This window comes from Rhodnius prolixus, unplaced genomic scaffold, assembly GCF_049639745.1.
Source record: "Rhodnius prolixus isolate KJV_2025 unplaced genomic scaffold, Rpr scaffold_1, whole genome shotgun sequence".
Classification (NCBI taxonomy): Eukaryota; Metazoa; Arthropoda; class Insecta; order Hemiptera; family Reduviidae; genus Rhodnius; species Rhodnius prolixus.
In genome coordinates this window covers 11,295,266-11,313,368 of record NW_027411581.1, presented here as the reverse complement: position 1 = coordinate 11,313,368, position 18,103 = coordinate 11,295,266, and the positions used below count along the sequence as shown (strand labels likewise).

General features: G+C 30.9%; 3 protein-coding genes across 6 annotated transcripts in view; 2 read left to right on the top strand and 1 right to left on the bottom strand.

The window, feature by feature from the left end:
• Window positions 1-2,295: 2,295 nt before the first annotated feature.
• On the bottom strand, window positions 2,296-16,053 carry Cdc7 (Cdc7 kinase). 4 transcript variants are annotated; one of them, XM_074128175.1, is made up of 11 exons: window positions 15,747-16,053; window positions 8,118-8,342; window positions 7,152-7,306; window positions 6,657-6,876; window positions 5,953-6,046; window positions 5,735-5,877; window positions 5,460-5,568; window positions 5,201-5,380; window positions 4,098-4,293; window positions 3,354-3,503; window positions 2,296-2,586 (listed from the first exon to the last, which is right to left on the bottom strand). In XM_074128175.1, the coding sequence occupies exons 3-11, from the start codon at window positions 7,231-7,233 to the stop codon at window positions 2,375-2,377; spliced, it is 1,386 nt and encodes a 461-aa protein (XP_073984276.1). In that variant the 5' UTR covers window positions 7,234-7,306; window positions 8,118-8,342; window positions 15,747-16,053; the 3' UTR covers window positions 2,296-2,374. The 4 variants fall into 4 exon arrangements, with proteins under 4 accessions (XP_073984276.1, XP_073984267.1, XP_073984282.1 ...); XM_074128166.1 differs by lacking the exon at window positions 15,747-16,053 and adding an exon at window positions 8,620-8,859; XM_074128181.1 differs by lacking the exons at window positions 7,152-7,306; window positions 15,747-16,053 and adding an exon at window positions 8,620-8,860.
• Window positions 10,129-15,427, top strand: LOC141454238 (annexin A3-like). The gene is made up of 6 exons (XM_074128292.1): window positions 10,129-10,480; window positions 10,783-10,896; window positions 12,214-12,307; window positions 13,051-13,187; window positions 14,233-15,328; window positions 15,408-15,427. Exons 1-5 carry the CDS (start codon window positions 10,286-10,288, stop codon window positions 14,437-14,439), a joined length of 747 nt encoding a protein of 248 aa, XP_073984393.1. The 5' UTR covers window positions 10,129-10,285; the 3' UTR covers window positions 14,440-15,328; window positions 15,408-15,427.
• Window positions 16,054-16,296: 243 nt separating the features above from the next.
• Window positions 16,297-18,103, top strand: part of LOC141454118 (uncharacterized) — a 164,822-nt gene continuing 163,015 nt past the window's right edge. The window contains exons 1-3 of the mRNA XM_074127987.1: window positions 16,297-16,669; window positions 16,837-16,978; window positions 17,746-17,976. Of these exons, the coding sequence (XP_073984088.1) occupies window positions 16,478-16,669; window positions 16,837-16,978; window positions 17,746-17,976 (565 nt within the window). The 5' untranslated portion in view covers window positions 16,297-16,477. The remainder of the gene's footprint in view (window positions 16,670-16,836; window positions 16,979-17,745; window positions 17,977-18,103) is intronic.

Here is an 18,103-nt window from a genome sequence, read left to right as displayed (position 1 = left end):
TCTTTTTCAGGCAGTTGTATGAAAAAACCTTTCCCACTTGAATATTCTTTAGCACTCACATTTGTTTAAAGTTCTTTAAATATATGTATGTATTCTTAAAACCCATATTTTTAATTGTTTTTAATCATTACAAAAAATAATAATAATAATTTAGGAAACTAGGATTTACAAATAACTTGACTGTTTAATACATGAAAAGAGTTATATAATAAAATACTTTGTTTTATTTTTTCAAAGTATTTATAAATTTAAACAAATGTTCAAAACAAATGACATTAAGTGAAAAACATGGTCTTATAAATTTCTAATTAAATACGTATCCTTAATTCAATCATGAGAAAAAAAATTGTAACATTACTTTTTAGCATCTGTTTGTTTTTTTTAAATTACTTAACGTGCACCCTCAAGTTTAAGGCCACTGGTGCCCTGGCTTTTTTTTTTTGAGAGTACTGCCGGCCTTCAGACAGTTTTCACTTGTTACAGTCAACACTGTCCACCTCTAGACAGTGAGCTGTGGATGCTCCTAGGAAGAGAAAATCTAAGAGCCGGCAGCTGGATTCGAACCCAGATTTTAGCGTGGGTTTCCAATACGCTTACCACTGAGCTTATCTCTGACTTCGTCAAAATTAATTATTAAAAACTGAAAATGTAGAAAAAGTCAAACAAACAAAAAACATAATCTATCGATGAACTACTTAATAACAATATTTTACCTGAGAATATAATTTATTTTACAAATTATAATTATTTCCAATAACTACAGACGATTTTAAAGCAATACGGTTTTTAAAGAAAACTATGGAACCGTAATGAATTGAAAAGTAAGATTCGAGATCCCACTAAAAAAAAATCTCACTAAAGTTACATTGAGAATATTAATTTAAAAATGAATAGTTATCTACATTAACAAACCCATTTTTACTTTTTCAAAAATAAACAAATTTTATGAAAATACATTTAATTATATTAGATACTGCTTTTCTTTGCCAATAACTTCATATGACTGTTTCGTGAATTTTTGTCAAAATTTTTACATAAAATATTTAAAATTTAAAGTTTATTAAAACACTAAACATGGTGACTTTCCAATCTTCTTCATTTTGTATGATTTTTCTGACTTTTCACATTTCAAATACTGGTTTTTTGCTTGAACAATTGCTTTTTTCAAGTTTTAATTTCATATTCATTGGAAGTGGATAAAATTCATATTTTTTATTTTGCAATCTTTCGCTTTCTTCTTACTTTCTTCTTACTTATTTGACGTACGTTAATTTGTGGAAAATCATGTTAGGTAAAAGTTATTAGCAATAAACTCTCATTTTTCCTAAATTTAAAATATGTAATACACACTCTCGTACTTACAAATCTTCTTTTAAAGACTATCAGAAGCAACTAACAAAACAGAACAGCTGATTCAGATTGAGAATAGAATTGTTAATATTAGCCACTATAGACTTAATGTCGGAACTTAAGAACAATCGGCAACAATGAACCGCTACTCTCCCTTTAATATCCGTCAAAGAGGGATAAATATATATTCCAGTTTAAAAGCAATTTTGCCCTTAACCAAAAACGTAACTTGAAAACCACTTTCAGCGTCGTCTAGAAGCTATGCTAACTATAGTTGAAGGCACGAGTAGAATTTTTATGCCATAGCAAAAAGCAGTTGTTACAGACTTTCCAATAAATAAATTTTGGAACAGAAAACCTTCATGAAAAATAAACAGCAAGTAAAAATTACAGTTTGCCATACCGAGGTAAGCGAAGAAACTTTGACCGGAAAAATAAGTTTTAGATGGAGAAAAACTTTTATGGGGTGATAAAGATGATATTGATGATGATCACTTAACGTTAAGACCTTAACTTATTAACTAGCATGCAAAAGATACCATCAGCCAAAGTTACGAGTCATGCAAATACCATGTATACGTATGTGTATAGGTGAAAAGTGTTGTAGATGTCATGAAGTGGATTATACATACAACTTACCAACAATATCAATGAATATTATTGAATGCAAATAAAAAAATTTAGTCACAAAATTCCTACTACTGTGAAAGATTCTCCTTACTAGTAATTGTGAAATAATTTAGCAATATCCTAATAGGAGTATTAAATTTTGTAATTTTATTTTTTGGTTTTTATGCATGCTACATTTATAGTTTTGAAAGAAATTGAAACTACTTAAGAAATAGTTGCCCCAAATATTATTAATTGATAAATCACACATAAAACACATAAAAGTAAGTAAAAACAAAAGAAAAAAGTCTTTCCCATTTCTAACGATCCCTGGTATTTTTTTTTTTTTTTTTTTTTTTTAATCTTTTCATGGATTGTTTTCTTTTTCTTTTGAAAGAATTGAAATAACTTCTCGTTAGAGTGTAACAAATTCTTCAGCGATAAATGGATGTTTTAGAGCTTCTTCTGCTGTGATTCGCGTGAAAGGGTCCAAATCTAGTAACTTGGACATTAGAGAAAAAGCGCTTTCTGGATACTTCTCTTTACATCCTTTCCTTTCGCTTAATTGTTCACATAATTTCTTAAGATCTAGTGGTTTTCGTGTCTCACTGCACACTATATTCCTACCTGTGAACAAATATTACAAATGATTTATTTTACATTAACTGTAAATATGTAACGCTAATAAACTCTTAATTATTTTTATAATTAATATATATGTTATCTGCTATATTAAATAAATTGCCTAACCAAATTTTCAATGTATTTTCTACTTTGTTAATCTCACCTACATTGAAATGTTATTTCAAACATCTGGATTGCAACCCCTTTTGTCAATTAGATGTATATTGAAAAGGAATAGGCTTTATTTAAGCCAAACTCCCTAAAAGATACTCGCGAATAACCAAGTACTACAGAGTTTATTGATGCATCTATATTATGTGGTAGTGTCAGTGTAAGTATTTTCCTTGGTTAGACTGAGGTAACCGCAGAGATAACCCCGTTCCCTGAAGAAACGACCAACTGGTTCACCCAAGAATCTCCCGTTTGCTCCTTATGTTACAAAATCATATGAAGGATATCACCTTTCTCTCTGCCAAGGCCTTACGAACATAATCGATCGCAGGAAAGAGGATTCAAGAAGATTCCTAGAAGAACTCTTTGCAAATTGGTCTTAAAGTTATAATGAACGACCACCCACTCTGAGTGTGTGTAAGAGAGACCAATTTCCAAACAGCTAGCAAACCCTTAAAGTTAGTAAGCTACAATTAAAGTTCATTACGTACATGATAAGCAATAAGTACATGAGTTTAAGAGAGGAAAAAACCCATACACAATTAGGTGTGTGGTTTTACTACAATCTTTTAAATTCTAAACCACGGATGAGTACATACCTAATCTATTTGCTACGTTCTTAACTTCGTCTGATCCAAAAAGGGTTATCATTTCTGCTAAAGCTGTAACATCATCGGGTGATCGAAAAAATGGGTAAGTTCTACTAAGAATACACAACATAATCACACCAACTGCCCACATATCTACGGCTGATTAAACAAAAAATGTATTATTACATATTATACTGTTAATATTATAATTTAGGATTATATAACTTTTGGTAAGTAAAGCAACTTACATAGTAAATAGAAAAAAGTAAATTTAAGTAATGGCTACTTTTCAAGCTGACTTCATACACCGATTAGGAAAATATTTAATAAATCCTGCGGGCACTACAGGGTACTTGAAATAAAATTGGAAGTTCTAGCTGATTTTCAGGCTCTAAATGACCTTGAGGTCAAAATAAACTAAAGTTGTCATTCGCACGAGAGAAGAATAAAATAATAACAAATCTGAAGAATTTATAATAAAATGTATAAAATAGAACTAATTCTTGTAAAAGTCAGGTTAGGTTTATAAGAATGTTATTTTAAACTTTCTGACTCTAAAATAACTGTTAATTCAATACAGAAGCAAAAATATATAACTTTGAACCTGTATTAAAAGAAATTCAATACTAGTTTTTTTAAAGAAGGGATCAAAATTATAATTTATGTATGAATAGTTTTCAAAAAAGGATTTTTTATGTACCAAAAGAAAACTTAAAGCATAGAACATGAGTAAATGAAAAAATATCCGCTTACCTGTGGTTTGCTGAGGATATTTTAATAAAACTTCTGGTGGCCTGAAGCCAGGTGTACCGGCTCTTGGCGCAGCTTGAGCCTTTCTTGTTAGACATTTATGACATATCTGTGGTTTACCGTCACAATTGCATTTTCCAGCACATGTCAGTGGTGTAATCATAGGTTTTGCAAATAGTTTATCAGCATTTTTTTTTACCTTTAAATAATTCGTATTATTTTAGTACATCAAAGCAAAATATATCATTTGCAGATACAGTCTGCATAACATAAGTTTGAGTAAATCACATAAAAATTTTCAATTCGTCGAGTTTTTTGGCCATTTAACTCACATTTCACGAAGTGGATGGTAAATACCATCTAGCACAACATAAATGGGCAACAACTAGCACGGAATTGGACCTTCGCAGCAAGTAAGTCAATGAGATATGGCTGGAAAGTAGTCAAGAAATGATTACCATCAGAAAAGGTTCAAACGCCTTGGTAGAGAAATGTGGAGACAGTCTCAAATACACTGTTGGCACCCATATTAAATTTGTATCAAAAGTAGTCTTAAAAATATAATGGATTCTTATATTCTTTCACTGGGAGGCATCTTCCAACACGCTCACATGACATGTATCCTATTTATATGCATCATACTCGCTTAAAATATTTTTATATAGTAGGAGTGCCTTAATAAAATTTAAAAAAATAAATAGATTGAAACAATGTAAAATCTGAACAGGTTACGACGGCAAATATGTTTTTCGCCACTTCATATTAAGTTGTCATCCAACTCAAAGTACTTAGAAATCCGGTTGAACATTACTGTCTTAAGTCCATAAACGAAGAATGGTTTCTTAAATTCAGAGTTTGTGCAATCGTCAAGATAGAATTAAGCTGTAGTGATCTAAAAGTTCGTAACGGCTGCTTCGCGTTTTTTTTGAAAGAAGTATTTATAAGGATACTACTTCAGATGGCTAAATAGAGCCTCAGGTTCCACAGTCTAAATCGAGATTATGTCAATACTATTGATGTACAGTGTTTGGCAAGTCTTGCTTCAATGAGCTCGAGGAATTCTTGGAAAAGAACTTCAAATCTAAACTAAATATACGCAAACTTACCTGTTGTGTGTGTAAGAATGTAATATTTGACTCTCTATTGCCTAATGGCAGTCTTCGTATTTGATCAATCACTAAATTACTAGAACTGTTTTTATGGCTGACCAACGGTATATTACTTGATAAATTTTGCAAAGCATGCCTTTTTACAGGTGGCATATCATTGGTGGGTTCTTGGTTTTCCTAAAATCAATAAAAAAATTAGTTACATTTTCACTACACTAAAAGTTTAAAATGAATGAGTAAAAGCCAAGATTCATACCCCTTCATCTGCTCTTTTTCTTTTTTTATTTCTGGCAGACATATTTTCCCCGTTTTCACCATTCCATTCTCCAAGTTTTTGTGCTAAACCGAAATCAACCAGAAGGAACCTAAAATTGAAAGCAATTTTATCAATTATGTCAGAAATAATGTTGAAAGTTATAAATTTTCATTTAAACAAAAAAAAAAAAATGCAGAAAGTAAATATTAGATGTGCATCAAATAAACATCTTAAATATTAGCTAATTAAAATTTGAAATAGCTACTATAAGATACCTCTTTTCTTTTCTGCTGTAAAGAAAATTACTTGGCTTTACATCTCTATGAATTACCCCAAATTTATGGACTCTTCTTAGTGCAATTAACAACTGTTTTAAGTACATCTGTGTTTCTGGTATTGTCATATCAGTTACATAAGTCTGAAATAATTAAATAAGTTTTGCTATTCGTGAATTAAAATAAATATATAAACTTGAAATGTAAAGTGAACTTACAATAAATCTGTCGTGAGGCTGATAAGGCATTACAAATGTAATGCAATCATTCATTCTGAGGCACATAAATATTCCTGCTACATTATCTACGCCCCTAAATAGACACAAAGAGTAAAAATACTAATTATTTACTAATATAATAACATAAATACTAATTATTTGCTACAACCTATCTTGTTTTGAAACTGTTCTTACAGGTAAACGTCATTTTTTCAAAATAATAAACATTCATTTAGATACGCGCTCCAAACAGTAAATTTGAAAAAATGTATTTGTTTCTGAAGGACGAAAACTGTTTGTTAATGTCACAATTGGGTGTTTTTCAATGTAAAACTTTTTCGTGCAGTTTTTAACGAACTGTCCTTCCACATAGTTTTATAACATTTTTGCGTGAAACCGTGTGTCCTTATACAGAACCAAGAGAATTCATGGCGCAATAATTCTGTCACTCGAAACAATTCCTTAGTCTTCCACGTAAAGTTCAGAAACTTGTATTTGCATAAATTTGCTAGTTTACAAAAACCCTAAATATGAAAATAAATTTTGAAACTCAAGCTGTTGAAAAACACATCAATTTGTGTTTTAAACTCAATTGTTCAGTGTTATGGTTTTTTAGGCGAACGAATACATAAGACAATTAGATTGCAAAAATTGATTGAAAAATTGAAATGTGTTATTGTAAACAAATATTTTTAGTATCTGACCCAATCTCTTGAAGACACTTCAATTCTCTAACAATACGGGTTGGGTGACATGTAGGTATAAGATGTTTCACAGCGAACTGATCTTTGAAACCTTTTTCGTTATGAGCCTTTGACGAGGCTAGATACACATTACTGAATGTCCCTTCGCCAATTTTATAATGAAGGTCAAATATTTCTCCAAGTACTGGCAGCTTCTCCAGCAGCACATTCATTTTATTACCTGTACAAATAAGAGGACGAAGTTCTGTTATTTATAAAATCTATATCAAGCAAAAGACAGATATTACATACTTCTGTTAGAATAAAAAAGTTTATTTAAATTATAAATTAATAATTAATCATAAAAACCATTTCCTTATATTGACTTCTAAATATTTTAAACTGTACAAGCAGATTCTCATAGTCAACTAAGGGAGTGTATCACATGAGCGATCAGGTACAATTCATTTTAAAAGTTTATACTTTAAAAACACAAACGGAACTACTTCTCCTTACAATTAGATCTTTCAAGCTTCTTTCTTGACACTTCATGGAGACTCCTTTCAGATTGTAAACTTTCAACACAAGCTTCAGCCATTTCAAATGAGCATTAGAAGAAAATGCCATTTAATACAACTCCAATTTAAGAATTTTTTTTATTCATTTATTAACTATAAAAAAAGTGAAAATTAATGGAACTTGACATCACATTTTACACTAAAGCAATTCATGAATTATGATTATTTGTAGAGAATAATCTAACCTCGTAGGATATCCTAAAACTCTTCTCATTTTTTATAAATTAATACCTAATTGCATTTGTACAGCTTGTACTTCCTGACGTTAAGAGCCAATTTACATTAAGAAAAATAAAAATGTTTTTCAAAGGTACGAACGTAGTATTCGCCAGCAAACTAGTAAACAAAAACGAAAGAGTAAGACTGTTCATAAAACCAGTGTTGCTTGCTGATTCTGTATTTGCACTTTGTTAATTGCATTAAAGCAATATTGCAAAATTTAAATAAATTTTAATGTGTAAAATATTTGTAATTTAAAATGCTACATTATTTTATAGCACAGAAAGACTCGAATAAATATAGTGGAAGGGTCTACAATTGGTTTATTTTTAATTGGCGCGTATTTTTAATCAATGGGATACAATTTTTAAAATCCTAGTTAAAAAAAAAATATATATATATATATATTTAGGAATGATCGAGACTCCGGCCACGATGTCCAGCTCCATCCGCCCTTTCTGCCCCAATTCTTCTACCTTTAAGGCCTCAGGTTAAGATGTATGTTTGGAGCTAATGCTCCCTAAATCCATCCATTCTATTCCTTTACTTAAATGGTTATCCTCATTCATAAACGCAGTGCAATTGGAATTTATATTCGTCCTACATATCGCTGATAGATGGCCACTTTAACCGCATCGGTTACATTCATATTTCTGAAATGTACAAGATACGAAAGAATGATTACCTTTTCTACAAGCGGAACATTTGGAGCCGAACACTTCTCAATCTTGACCGGGCCGGTTATTTTGGCGGCTCCCTCTGGCCATGGTAGCTACTTTTTCCATATCCTCGTTTCTCTTTGTTGAGGAGCGTTCGAGAATTATGACCTCTTCGTTTGTAAAACTGTAGCAAGCTTCTTTCTAGAAGTTCTTTTTTATAAAGCCGGTCCAGTGCAGTTGGAAATTACAAACTGCAAACAGATTTGTCTTTAGGAATATTTTCTAAACTATTTCCAAATTTGCAATCGGCTGCCCACCCCTTAACCTAGCAAACCATCGTGTCATAATTTGATCTTTTCCTTGCTGCAAGCTAAAGAAATTTATTCGGTTTCTAAAAGTGGAAAATTCCAGTTACATAATCTCAAAGAGCTGCCTTTAACTTTTATCTCTTTGCTTTTCCGGAGAACAAAAATCCTGAAGAAACATGTAGGCGACCACCCCAACGATGTTAAAAATACATACATATACCTTTTGATTCAACCCAATCGTTCTTCATAGATCTGCCAATCATCCGTAATTCCAACCTGAACATCATATATGTACATAATATGTTATAGGCGCTTCATTTTTATTCACTTTCACCTAGATTCTTTCTGTTCTTTTTAAGTGTCATAATTTATTTTCCTTTTGAAAGTGTCTACTGCACTAATAAAGAAGGAAAGAACTCTAGAATAGTTCAAAAGCAATTCTTTATTTTCTTGTAACTTTTTTTGTACCCAAATTTAAACATGTGATTATTTCACATGGCAAAAATTATTTAATTAATAACTGTATACATAACCAAAGTTCCGATTGAGATTTATCTGCCCATCGGAAGTGTTATCGTTCAGATCAGCATTTAGAGTTTTCTATCATCGAAGGGTGTCAGTTAAACTTGGACTATCTGTTAGTTATAAGTTATATCAGATTATATATTTTAGAGTTCTTTGACGCACTTGTCATCCATCTATCTTATTTTATTTTATATTATTTTATTTTTAAATAAAAAACGGAACAATATCCAATTTACAGAAACAACAATAATTATAACATAAATAATACAAATAGTTCTCAGTTTATAATTTAGGTTTATAATTAGGCTTTCATTTTATTTTACCTCTTAGAGATTATTATACAAATTTATACAATACAAATAGTTCAAAGAAATAGATGACATCTGGCTTTATTTAGAAAATTTTGTATATCTGTGCCAAAGAAATCTAAGTTAAAATGATTGGCTATCCGCATCATACGAAAGATAGGGGAGTAAAAAACGTAATTATGTTAGCAGTACGGTACATTGAACGGAGAAGAATGTCGTGTAATATGGGATGGGATTTTCTATCTAATAGAAAAACAAAAGTAACTCGCAGATTTTCAAAATGAGATACCAGAAGTTGTCCCTGGGATGGTAAATTGATACTTGCTTTATATATCATTATTTCTAATTGGTACAATTGATTGATTCTAGCGGCAAAGAGGAATTGCGATGTCCAATAGGAACCTCAATGGTAAAGTGCAAATCCTTATTTTTGTTGCTGCTGTCCCGAATACTTGTTGCATGTACGATGATGCGCTCTTGCAAAAAAATAATAATGATAATAAATAAACATAAAATAAATAAATAAAATCGACCGCCAAATGCTTTATTTCCCCTGCTCCCATCATAGAGCTTGTATAGAAAAGATTACTCGAATCAAAATTCACCAAGTTATTTCAGCAGATAGAAAAATTCCATTTTTGCAAAAAGTTCAAACAAATGAGTTTAGAAACTCGCTGGACTGAAGACGAAAAAAGGCGAGAAATTCCCTGATATTCATCCAGTTCTATCCTATTGTCCACTTTACCTCTACTTGGTAAAGTTTAATTAATAAACATTTCAAATAAATCTATATATCGATTAGTATCAAATGAGAGGAATCATAACCAAGTTCAGAGTCATCCATTTTCATAAACCAATTTCAGAAAAGTTGGCATGCAAACAATGAATAGGAAAGATAAAATTGTGATAGCTATCTGTCTCCAATGGCTACCGTAACCAAACAAAATAGCAATTATTTATCATAAAGTTCATGATATTGTTCAGTCATTAAAGAAAAATAGAGGAAATGATTTTAAATTCGGTCATTATCGGGCTATAAGTAAGGCATAATTAATGCTTAAAAAAAACCCTGTTAATATCGATAAAATTGGTTTAAATTTATTTAATGGAGAAATACAAGCAAAAAGATTGCGAAAGGCTTTGAATGGATTGAGAACTGATACCGCTACCATCATTGATATTTTAGCAAAATTAACTCAAACTCAATTGCCTAAATTATTGCTTTATTATCAATCTTTAAATGGGAAGGTTAGTTTTTTTTTTTTATTTAGTTAGTACTTTAATATTCACAATTAAAAAAATAAATATAAATATTCTTGTTAAAAAAAGTTTAAATTTGAAGAAAGATCCAAAATTTTTACTATTTTTATTTAGTATTACACTAAATCAAATGATTATGACTTGCTGACGACGGAAGGGTTAGCTTACTGTATTCAATTTTTTGAATATTTATTTTTCGATGAGAATAATTAACAACACCTTTGTAATTCAAATTAAATTACTTTATATAAGATATATTTAACGTATTTATCCATTATTTTTCTTTTTAGAGATTATCTACAGATTTTCAAGTTGAACTTGGAGGTGATTTCGAAAAATTTTGCCAGGAAATTATTTTGGAGAACAATGATTTTATCATTACAAAAATTGGGCAGTATTTAGCGGTAAGTATTTTGTTTTTATAAATGTTCTTTCTAAAACAATTTCAGAATTTTTTACAAATACTATATATGAACATTCCTGGCACATTTAATCATTTGTTAAAATCATTGCAGGAAATAAATTTATATTTTTCTGTTATATAAATAAAAGTAGTAGAGACTATTACTATTTCATTAATTACATAGTGGAGATGTAGAATAAAACACTTTATGATGATTTATTAATTTTTATAAAGTTCTTTAAAAAAGCGACGATTTTATTTCCGAAACCAATTACAGAAAAATTTTGCTACTTTATACTTTTTTGAACGCGATTTCTATTTCCATTTCAATTACTGGAAATTACTGCATGATCGCCTTTCTGCTTATCATTATTATTTATTTTCTCATGGAGTTTTTGAATTTTATAATTCTTTTTTTTAATCAATGTAAACTCCTCCGAAGCTTGAATAAATTCGATTCCTCCAATATTTTTGATACGTTTGTCAAGCAGCAAAATATCAGCAAAAAGTAGTTTTAACCGTAGTCTTTCGCAATTTGAGACTTTATTCTTCTTTTAAAGTTACTTAACTAACAACAGTTAAAGCTGTCACTGCAACACCTGAGCATCAATACTTCAGTACTTAACTCTTTGGGAGATCTCATAATCAATCGTATCTCTAGACTGTAATCTTTGATTCCCAAGCTGAAATTGCGCAGCTGGTGTGTATTACCATCCCAGAGTCAGTACCAGGACATCGAGAGCAATGCATTGTGCCAATTTTTTAAGAAGTAGGGAAGGATGCTGGAGCACCAGCGTGTCCCCAGGTCTTAAAGGTAGTGAGAAAAGACTAAAATAAGTCAACTCCTCTGTACTCACAGTTATTATAAAATAATAATAATTACTTAAATATTCAGAGAGAGCTCCAGCGAAAGGAACATTGGAGTTTGTTGCTTAATCAGAGGCTAACGCAGAATTTTTCTAGTTAATTAATGATGTTAATTGAGGGTAACCAGACCACGGCTTTCTGCAAGGCCATTTTCACTATAACAGCACAGTGGATTCCTCTTTGTAACCATTACGATATGTTAAGGCATCGTCTGACTGGGTTTAGGACTGGACGACGAGCACGCTGTTTTAGGACGAATTGTTATTATTCTTTTTAATTCAGAGAATTAAAATTCTTACTAAAAAGAATTATCTTAATAGTTATTAATGTCTGTTTTCCGACATTGGTGCGAATTATCCTAATAATCTTTATTTAAACAGTTCTTATTCTTTAAGTCTTTTTTTTTCTAGTTTTAATGCTTTACTAAATGCCTTGTAATTTCTGTTTGAAGGAATCGCCGTATCCACGAGAAGATTTCCTAATAGCACTACTCAGTGAAAGAACTAATAAGGAAGTCAAAGATATCAAAGATATTTATGAGAAAAGTATGCATTCTATTACATACAATAAAACGTAAATTTTGTATAAGTTTAAAGAAGTTTTTTCAAATATTCCCAATAAATAAAGAACTTCTTTTGTCGAAACTAGAAAGAAAGCTTAAATTTGTAATTTTAAATTTTCTCGACTTTATTTTTCTGATAATAATGTTTAGTCTATATTTCTTCTTTATTTTTAATTAAATTTTTATTGTATAATATATTGAGCAGTATTTGAAAGGCCTTTGGATCCGGAATATTTTTTCTAGAACCACTAATCTCTTTTTTAAAGAAACTCTTTAAGAAATCGCGAGATCTTGTTTTATGCCATTCATCCACCCATCATGAATGAAATATTGGGTACTTATAGATTTGTGTACCTTTCGTTGTTTAATCAACCATTATACCTAACTTTTTAGACTGAAAGTTTTTGTTATGGAATGCATAAAATACCTACATTGGCTTCGTGTGTAGACGGTTGAGGTTCAGCTTTTTGCAATGCAATTTTAGCACTTATTTCTTCATAGGTTTTTTGATTTTCATAGACCAGCCGAACCGCTACCGAAAGTCAGATAAACATTTTAGCCCTTCCGAAATTATAATTTCCTATAATTATTGCTTCCTCCTATTCCTCTCTGTAGTCAGAAAAGGTTTGGCGTCATTGTGAAAGTCTGTGTTTTCCGACATTGGTGCGAATTATCCTAATAATCTTGATTGAAACAGTTTTTAATGATTTGTTTTCTTTTACTTAGAGTTTGGATTAAGTTTGGAAGAAGCCATTGAAACTTATTTGGATCCTATTGGTTGTAAATATGTTAAAATTTTTTTAAATTCAATGCGGCAAAATGATATGGTATTGACAGCTTTGCACGTTCATTCTGATGCTCAGGTAAGTGTATAATACATGTATTAAAATATTATTAAAAGCATATAAATTACTAATTCGCAGTAATGTTGGTGTAAGAAGTGGAAACAAAATGATACACCTTATTAAAAAAGAGAGACCGTTTCTTTACATGAAAGATTAAGATTTTAATTCTTAACGTTATGTTAGTCATGAATCTTTCTTTCTAGGGTCACGTCATTATCATACCTTCGAATTCCCATAGAACAAGTGAAACTTTTGAAGTTATATCTTCTTTTTTTTTGCGTAAGTGTCGTAATATTACATGTATCTAAGACGCAACTGAAACCCACGATTAAACTGAGGGTACATTATAGATATAGCGCAATGTGCGCAGTATAATGATAGTGTTTTACCTCAATGCTTGTGTTTTAGAGTCTATGGAACTTGTTCTTCAGAGAAATAGACTTTTTTGTGTACCTGTTCAGTAGTGGACTTAGCAAAATTGAATTCATAATTCAAATTTCAAGTTTCTTTTAGATCTGAATTTTGGGTTGTAGCTTGGTATTGGTAGTCCCTTTAAAATGTATTCCTGTACTAAGTCCTTTACTATGGATTAGCGATAAAATGGATGTATATGGATTGCATATACAAAAATTATTTTGGTGAAACCCTTCATTAATTAACTAAATATTAAATATATTATTACTAATATTAAATTAATTAAATATATAATATCTATATTGTTTATCAAATATGAATTCTAATAATTACAGTCAGCTGGCTGTGCAGCAATTATCGTATTAAAATAACAGTAATAAAAGTAAAGGAAGGGATCAATTATATGGTTAGTGTCTGGAATTCCCACCGGAGATGGGTTAGAATCCAACAACTGGCCCTTAGATTTTCTATTCCTAGGAGCTGTTTGGAGGCCGGCAGTGCACTGAGAAAAGCTCCGGGCGCTGATGACCTCAAATTTTGACGCGCCTTAAATTAAAAAAAAAAAATCATAATATAATATGTATTTTGGCATACCACCCAGAACGTGAGCAAATTGAATATGGGGAATTATTTATCTTACATGTTACAGATTTTACTTAATCTTGGAATTGGTACCCAGTACAATGGTAGTGCTCCAGTTCTCTTTTCTTTGTTGAAAAAAAGAAGTTTCGCTCACTTGAGGTTGGTATTTTCAGAATATTTCAGACTGAGCGGTGGCTGTAATTTGTGGGATAGCATAGAAGACCGTATGCAGAAGGAACACAAACATCGACTTATTTTAATAAGTATAATCTAAATACTACCTATATGAACTCTTTGTTATAATTACGTTAAAGGTTTATTTCAAAAAGAAATAACAGAAGTAATAGCATAAAAGCTCTAGATTACTGATAATTCTTCTATCAAAGTATTTCGTATTCTTCTCTCTAAGAAAGTATTAACCAAAATATTTGCACCAATTTCGCCTAAATATTACCTATATCATCTGTATTTGGGTGAAAAACACGGGCCAAAGGAAGCTCTCGCTTAACTTTAATAAGGCCGAGACGACATTCGAAAACCTTTTGTAAGGCCTAAACTCTAAACACATACATTGCATTAGCCTGTAATAGAAAAAAAGATGACACAGCATACAACTATTGAGTTGTTCCGGAAATGTGACGGTAAAGGGCATTTTTTGAATGTTCGGCGCTTTGGAAAAGAAAAACTCGTGACTTCAAGATTTACCAAGAGTTTCTTTCCAGATTCTTCAGTCTATTCGTACACAAACAACTGGAGTGGTGCTACAACAGTCCTCTGGGGCAGGTGCATAGTAGCCTATAGCAATAATCCCAATAAAATCTGTACTTAGTCCAATTTTTAGATCAGAGTATTATGTGTAGAAAGCATACAAGAGATGGATTTATGTTTTAGGCCGAATCTAAGAGAGTTAATCAATTTAAACTTGTATTAGAGTAGGAATTTGCTAAATAATATATGTAGTGTATATTTTGTATTTTTCGAGTGAACCCCCATGGGTGTGTATATCTGTTATATATTAAATTTATGGAACCCCCTAACTTATTTTTTCAGCAAAAGCAATAAATAATCCTGAACTTTTTACGGCTAAAATCTTGCTGAAAAGTAGCTATTGTAGTGAAAGATTTTGTGATACATTTGTAGCAATAAGACTTTCCAGAAGTAAGGTATTAATCTTACTAAATATTAATCTTATTAATAATATCTTAGTATTATAATGAAAGTAGTATTTATTTGATTTTTCAGGACTTTTTTAAAGTAGTTGAACATTTATTTACTGAAATTAGTAAAGTGAAACTAATTGATGAGATTCGTATCCATTCATCAGGTTCAGTGCTAGAGCTGTTACACAAACTTGCCAGTTTTTAGTCTGATGAACTTTTAAAAAAATCTCATCAAACGAGTTTTTATGGATTAAAAAGGTTTTTATATTTTTGAATTTTCTGAAATGTTTTTAAATAATAGAACACAAAAACCTTGGAAATCATTTTATGCGAAAAATTGTATGCAATCATAGACAGGACCTAGATTCGATAAATTACAGATTAAGTTTATTAATACAAACATAAATTTATACCTACTTACCAACGATAAACAAAACAAGATCGTAAGTGATTGTTATTTTTTATAATAGTAAAATAAATGTCTCATATAAATTGTTCAAAAAATTCTCCTTTGCACCTGCTTACAATAAGCACAATTACATTATTGTTCCGAATTTGTTCGGGAGCATCCTTGATATCTTCGATAACTGTTCAGATGTGTTTATTTCAACAATATGCGAGCTGCTTTAGATAATAATTAATCTATAATTAGTTGAAATAAGACCTTTATTCATGCAGATTTTCACTTAAAATGACGTCCAACAAATTCTCAGTTTTTTACTTTCGTTTTAGTACACCCTACGTATAAAAATCATCTGATATGCTGTAATTAAAAACTCTTCCTAAAAAATTATATACTTTTACTTTTTTAATTGTTTTGAAATCTTGGAATAATTTTTGAATTTGAATATTTAGCGCGCATCCTGTCAGATGTACTTGTACGCCTGATTCGTCCACATTCAAAACGAACCAGACCATCCAGAAACCACACCTTATTCCACCATCCCGCCAAATCTACGCTGCACTAGCGCTTCTGTGAATCGAATCTTATCAACTATCTGGTCCTAGTTTTGTCTTAAGTCTTGTTTTGGGTACTGTTATTGGTTAGAAAAACCGGTGACATTAGTGTGTTCTTTCTTATAATTTGTTTACATCATTTATGTTAGCATTGAACACAACTTCATAAATAAGAATTGATAAAGCCAGTGCGTAATGTCCTTGGAAGATAAACTCAAAGAAACGAAATCCGAAATTCGTAGCCTCATTGTGTCGAGCCCAGAGCGGCTCACAATACCGAAATTGTTGTATGAATATGAAAAAAGTATAGGAAAGGAGTTACCTTATCAAGAATTTGGTTTTAAATATGTTAATGACTTTCTAAAGTCTATTTCTGACGTTTTAAAAGTACGTCATAATCTTTTAGATTTTTATTTTAACATTCGTACTTTATTAGAATTCATAAGATTTTGTTGTTAATGTTTATGCATGACATATAGCGTTTAGGTAGCCAATGATTTGTACTGAACAAATATTTAGTTATTGTTTCTTAAAGCTTTATTTGTATTTTTTAGATTGAATATACAAATCGAGGACCATTTTTAGTGCCTGTGTGGAATGAACAGGTTGCGCATATACATGATTTAGTTCAGAAACAAAAAAAACAAAAATCAAATTTTTTTTCAAGGCCACCAACAAGACCTACGTTGTTTAATAGTAAGTGCATAATCTCATTATATTACTGTTGAAACACTAGGAAAAATTACACTTTACCCACTTGGTTCAGAAGTTCTCTACTCATTTGAGAACTTCAGAAGTTGTAATGTAGAGTGATCCTAAATTTGACCATTAAGATCACTCTTCAAATTATAATTTAGACATCTAGATGTATTCTCTGGAGCTGGTGAAGTAGATCGCTATCCAATGCTTATTTATGTAACTGCAAATGATTTCTCGTACCTTTTTTTTTCTTTTAAGTTCCTCTATCAGTATAGACACACTATACACTCAGTAATGTATTTAAATAAGAAGCACCGTTTAGTTTCGTTCCGTTTGGATCTGTACTGCTTATCATATTTCACAGGAAACAGTCCACGTAGTCGCCAACTACCTACTGTTGCAACTACACTTTTAATCCAGCATTCTTGTTTTTGTTGTTGTTGGATTCACTACGATATCATATATATGTAAAGGCTTAACTCTAGTCTATCACCTACTCTCCAAAGAAGACAAGAATATTCTGTTGGGCCAGGTTCTTTAGTCTTTTAAGTAGACTGCCGTCACTTAGCTATGTGACCTGGTTGCTTCCCAACAGCAGTCATGCTTTGTTAAAATTAATCTCTCTTTTGGAAAAGAGTTCCTCTTTATCGCAAGAGGATCTTTTTAATATAGTAAATTTGAAAAAGTAAAATAAAAGTTCATTTAAAAATTCAAACTAGTTTTTCAAACTAATTTTATCCAGTTTTTGTTTTGTTTTATTTTAGAAACAAAAGTTCCAACAAAGAAAAGTTTATGCGCCCCAAATCAAGAAACTCAGGAAGAAACTCCTAAGTCATTAATGCAAATAGAAATGGATCGTTGTAGTGAACAAGGAATTGTGAAGGACATTTCAGCTCTTGAAGTATCAAGTATATCTGATGTATTATCGAAAAATGTTGAAGGTGCTGAAATGACAAAAGACCCGCTTGATATCAGTCCTTTTTCTGAAACAAATGGTACCTTGTATAATTTGGCTCAATTATTTCCTTTTTTGTTTTTTTTAATTCTAAAGGCGCGTCAGAATTTAAGGTGAAAGGCACCACGAGTCGTCTCATGCATTGTCTCTGGACAATTTTCTTTTGC

Coding starts and splice junctions, on each gene's coding strand:
- LOC141454238 (XM_074128292.1), top strand. CDS start 10,286: ATGCTTAAAAAAAACCCTGTTAATATCGATAAAATTGGTTTAAATTTA. Junction 12,308..13,050: donor CAAAGATATTTATGAGAAAA/GTATGCATTCTA, acceptor TCTTTTACTTAG/AGTTTGGATTAAGTTTGGAA. Junction 13,188..14,232: donor ACGTTCATTCTGATGCTCAG/GTAAGTGTATAA, acceptor TACATGTTACAG/ATTTTACTTAATCTTGGAAT.
- Cdc7 (XM_074128175.1), bottom strand. CDS start 7,233: ATGGCTGAAGCTTGTGTTGAAAGTTTACAATCTGAAAGGAGTCTCCAT. Junction 5,569..5,734: donor TACAGCAGAAAAGAAAAGAG/GTATCTTATAGT, acceptor TTTCAATTTTAG/GTTCCTTCTGGTTGATTTCG. Junction 3,504..4,097: donor ATATCCTCAGCAAACCACAG/GTAAGCGGATAT, acceptor TTGTTTAATCAG/CCGTAGATATGTGGGCAGTT.